Below are 2,842 nucleotides of genomic sequence, written 5' to 3' on the forward strand. Positions count from 1 at the left end.
GGTTCGAACCGTGACCCTCTGCAGTAAGCGGCGAATACCGCAGAGATTCCCATCTGCGGCTGGGGCCCCCTGTTATCGCGGCGGCGGCGAAGGCGGCAGGGTCCGCGTTGCTGCCCAGAAACAACAACAAAAACAGCGGCGGGGAGCAGGAAATGAGATGCTGCGATATTCGGCGGCCGCAATAAAGCATCGCGGAGATAAGGTTTACGATGATGCGCCCGCGGACAGAGGACGGCTGAACTCGTTACAACGCGGCCGGCAGCCGAAACAAATCAATCTAAAACGGGATGATATCGTAGTCGAGCGATCCGAATATAGATTTGCATTTCTACAATTTTACCCAACTCGAATTAATTCCTTTCTTTTGACCTCGTCTGACATCCCATTTCCACTGCGTGGTTGGTGCTGGGATGTTAGGCGGCCTGGCAATACCCGTTGCTAAAGGCTTCAGCGGAGAGCTGGCCAAGAAAAATGCCTTCAATGCATTCTTGAATCAATTTGTGTGGGGCTTTGCGTGTTATGCCCTTGTATGCTTCACGGGTTTGTATCCGTGTCCTCTGGTTTCCTTCCACACGAAGCCAAACACTCACGAATGAAATTAGCCAAATTTCCCAACACAGCAAGATCCCCCTGAAAAAAAAGAGTCTTGAGACTCATTGAGGATTCCTAAATCAAGGGACTTATCAGCATCATCAGCGTTATAAATCACATTCACACCGACACCCAAGGTGTGCCACTCCCAGAGGCGCAGACCACAACTGGGACCATTCCCAGGCCGAGGCGTCCCCGTGGTTACTGAGGTTTGAGAATTAGCACGAACAGGGCGCTTGCTGAAACGCATCAGCAACCCAGAGCACCTCACGTGAGCCTCATCTCAAACATTCCAACGACGACGACCACAGCTGCCGCTGCTGTTACAATCTAGCCGAGGAGACCGCCGGTGGCAACTGCCCCTGTGCGGAACAAAGTGCACATGCAGCACGGGGCCGCAAGCCGGCCATGCGTTTGCGCGATCCTGGCCACCGCCCGTCACCCGGGCAGCTTGCGGGGCCTCGCGCAGCGCACGGCGGCCAGGAACTCCTTCTTGAGGCCGTTGTTGAGGAAGCCGTAGAGCACGGGGTTGAGGCAGCACGAGGTCATGCCCAGCAGGTGGCAGGTGCAGAACACCAGCTTGAAGGCGCCGTTGTCCAGCAGGGAGTCGTCGAAGTCGGTGACCAGGTGGAACACGTGCAGGGGCAGCCAGCTGAGCGCGAAGGCCAGGATGACGGCCAGCGACTTGCAGTAGACGGTGCGAGAACGCCTGCGCTTGCGTCGAGACGACGCTCGAGCCCAGTGCTGCTCGTGGCCCCGAGACTGTTCGTGCTGCTGATCCTGCTCCTGCTGCTGCTGCTGGTGCTGGTGGTGCTGGTGGTGGTGCTGGTGGTGCTGGTGGTGGTGGTGGTGCTGGTGGTGGTAGTGCTGGAGACTCAGCCGCTCGGGGCCGATCGGGGTCGTGGTCAGCGCCGGTGCCACCTCGCAGCAGATCTCCGAGATGCCCGGCATGGAGTGGGCGGACTGCTCGGAGAGACGGGAGGAGGCGGTGCGGGACACGGGCGCCGCCGACACCGCAGCACCCGCCGGGCCCTGGCGTCCGGCGCTCGATCTCTTGGTGCCCAGCATCGGCGTGATGCTGGACAAGCGCCTGCCGCACCAGCTCCTCTGCCGCTTCTGCAGAAACCCCTCCCAGCCTCGCTTGGCCCCGCCGGCACCCTCGTCGTCGTCATCGTCGCCCTCGTCGTGGTCACCGCCATCGCCGCCGCCCGGTATCCTGTTCTCGTGCGCCGACACGGCCACCAGGGTGATGCGCGTCTGCGGAATCACCGACGCTGCGGCGGACGCGGTGGCGGCCGCGGCGGCCGCAGCCGCAGCCGCGGCGGTGGTGGAGCTGAGCCGCACGCAGACGCGCGTGTGGCTCGCGGTGAGGCACGCGAGCGGGATGACGTACTGCAGCGCCAGCAGCGCCACCGAGAAGCACACGCGGTCGGCCGCGCGCGGCCACGACTCGACGCACGCGTGCCGCGACCTCATGCTGCTCAGCCCCGTCGCCTCGCCCATGTCCTGCAGCGCGTAGAAGGCCGGCACGGGCGCGCACACGCAGGCGCCCAGCAGCCACGCGGCCCCGCTCCACGCCAGCCCCGAGCGGCCGCGCGGCTGCGTCGCCAGCGGCCGGCTGATGACGCGGCAGCGCAGCGCGGCGATGGACATGAGCATGAGGGTGGACACCATGACGGCCAGGCACTGCAGGAAGGGCACGGCGCGGCACAGCGCCGGCCCGAAGGCCCAGCGGTCGAGCAGCGTGCTGGCGAGCGTGAAGGGCGCGCACAGCAGCGCCACCAGGACGTCGGCCAGCGCCAGGTTCCCCACGAGGACGCTCATGGCCGAGCAGCGGCCGCGGTGGCGCCACACGGCGACCAGCACCGCGGAGTTGCCCGCCACGCCGAAGAGGCTCACGAGGGCGTAGGCGACGATGAACGCGTAGCGGACTTCGGCCACCAGGAAGCCCTCGTCCTCCTCCCACTGCAGCTCATGGGCCCAGGAGCGGCTCGCGTTGGGCGAGGAGGCGTCGCTGAGGTTCGTGGAGGGGGCCATGGAAGGCGTTGGGTCGGGCCCGCGCGTGGTCTTCAAGCTGCGCGCCGTGCACGGAGCGGGGCCCGCTGTGGGGTTGCACAACGGGCGGCGAGATGCGGGAATCAGCGGGTGAAGGTCACGGGGGGTTACTTTGATTGTCGTTGTAGTTTGGAATTCGTTTGTTTCACCAGGTCAGAACGCAAGCCGTGACCCGGGTGACCCAAATTACAAAAAC

The 2,842-nt window shown here is 64.3% G+C and overlaps 1 protein-coding gene across 1 annotated transcript; it reads right to left on the minus strand.

The window, feature by feature from the left end:
* Positions 1-1,029: 1,029 nt before the first annotated feature.
* NPY5R (neuropeptide Y receptor Y5) lies at positions 1,030-2,628 on the minus strand. Its single transcript, XM_078613201.1, has one exon. The coding sequence runs from the start codon at positions 2,626-2,628 to the stop codon at positions 1,030-1,032; it is 1,599 nt and encodes a 532-aa protein (XP_078469327.1).
* Positions 2,629-2,842: the final 214 nt, after the last annotated feature.

This window comes from Lampetra planeri, chromosome 41, assembly GCF_965212315.1.
Source record: "Lampetra planeri chromosome 41, kcLamPlan1.2.h2, whole genome shotgun sequence".
NCBI lineage: Eukaryota > Metazoa > Chordata > Hyperoartia > Petromyzontiformes > Petromyzontidae > Lampetra > Lampetra planeri.

Coding starts and splice junctions, on each gene's coding strand:
- NPY5R (XM_078613201.1), bottom strand. CDS start 2,628: ATGGCCCCCTCCACGAACCTCAGCGACGCCTCCTCGCCCAACGCGAGC.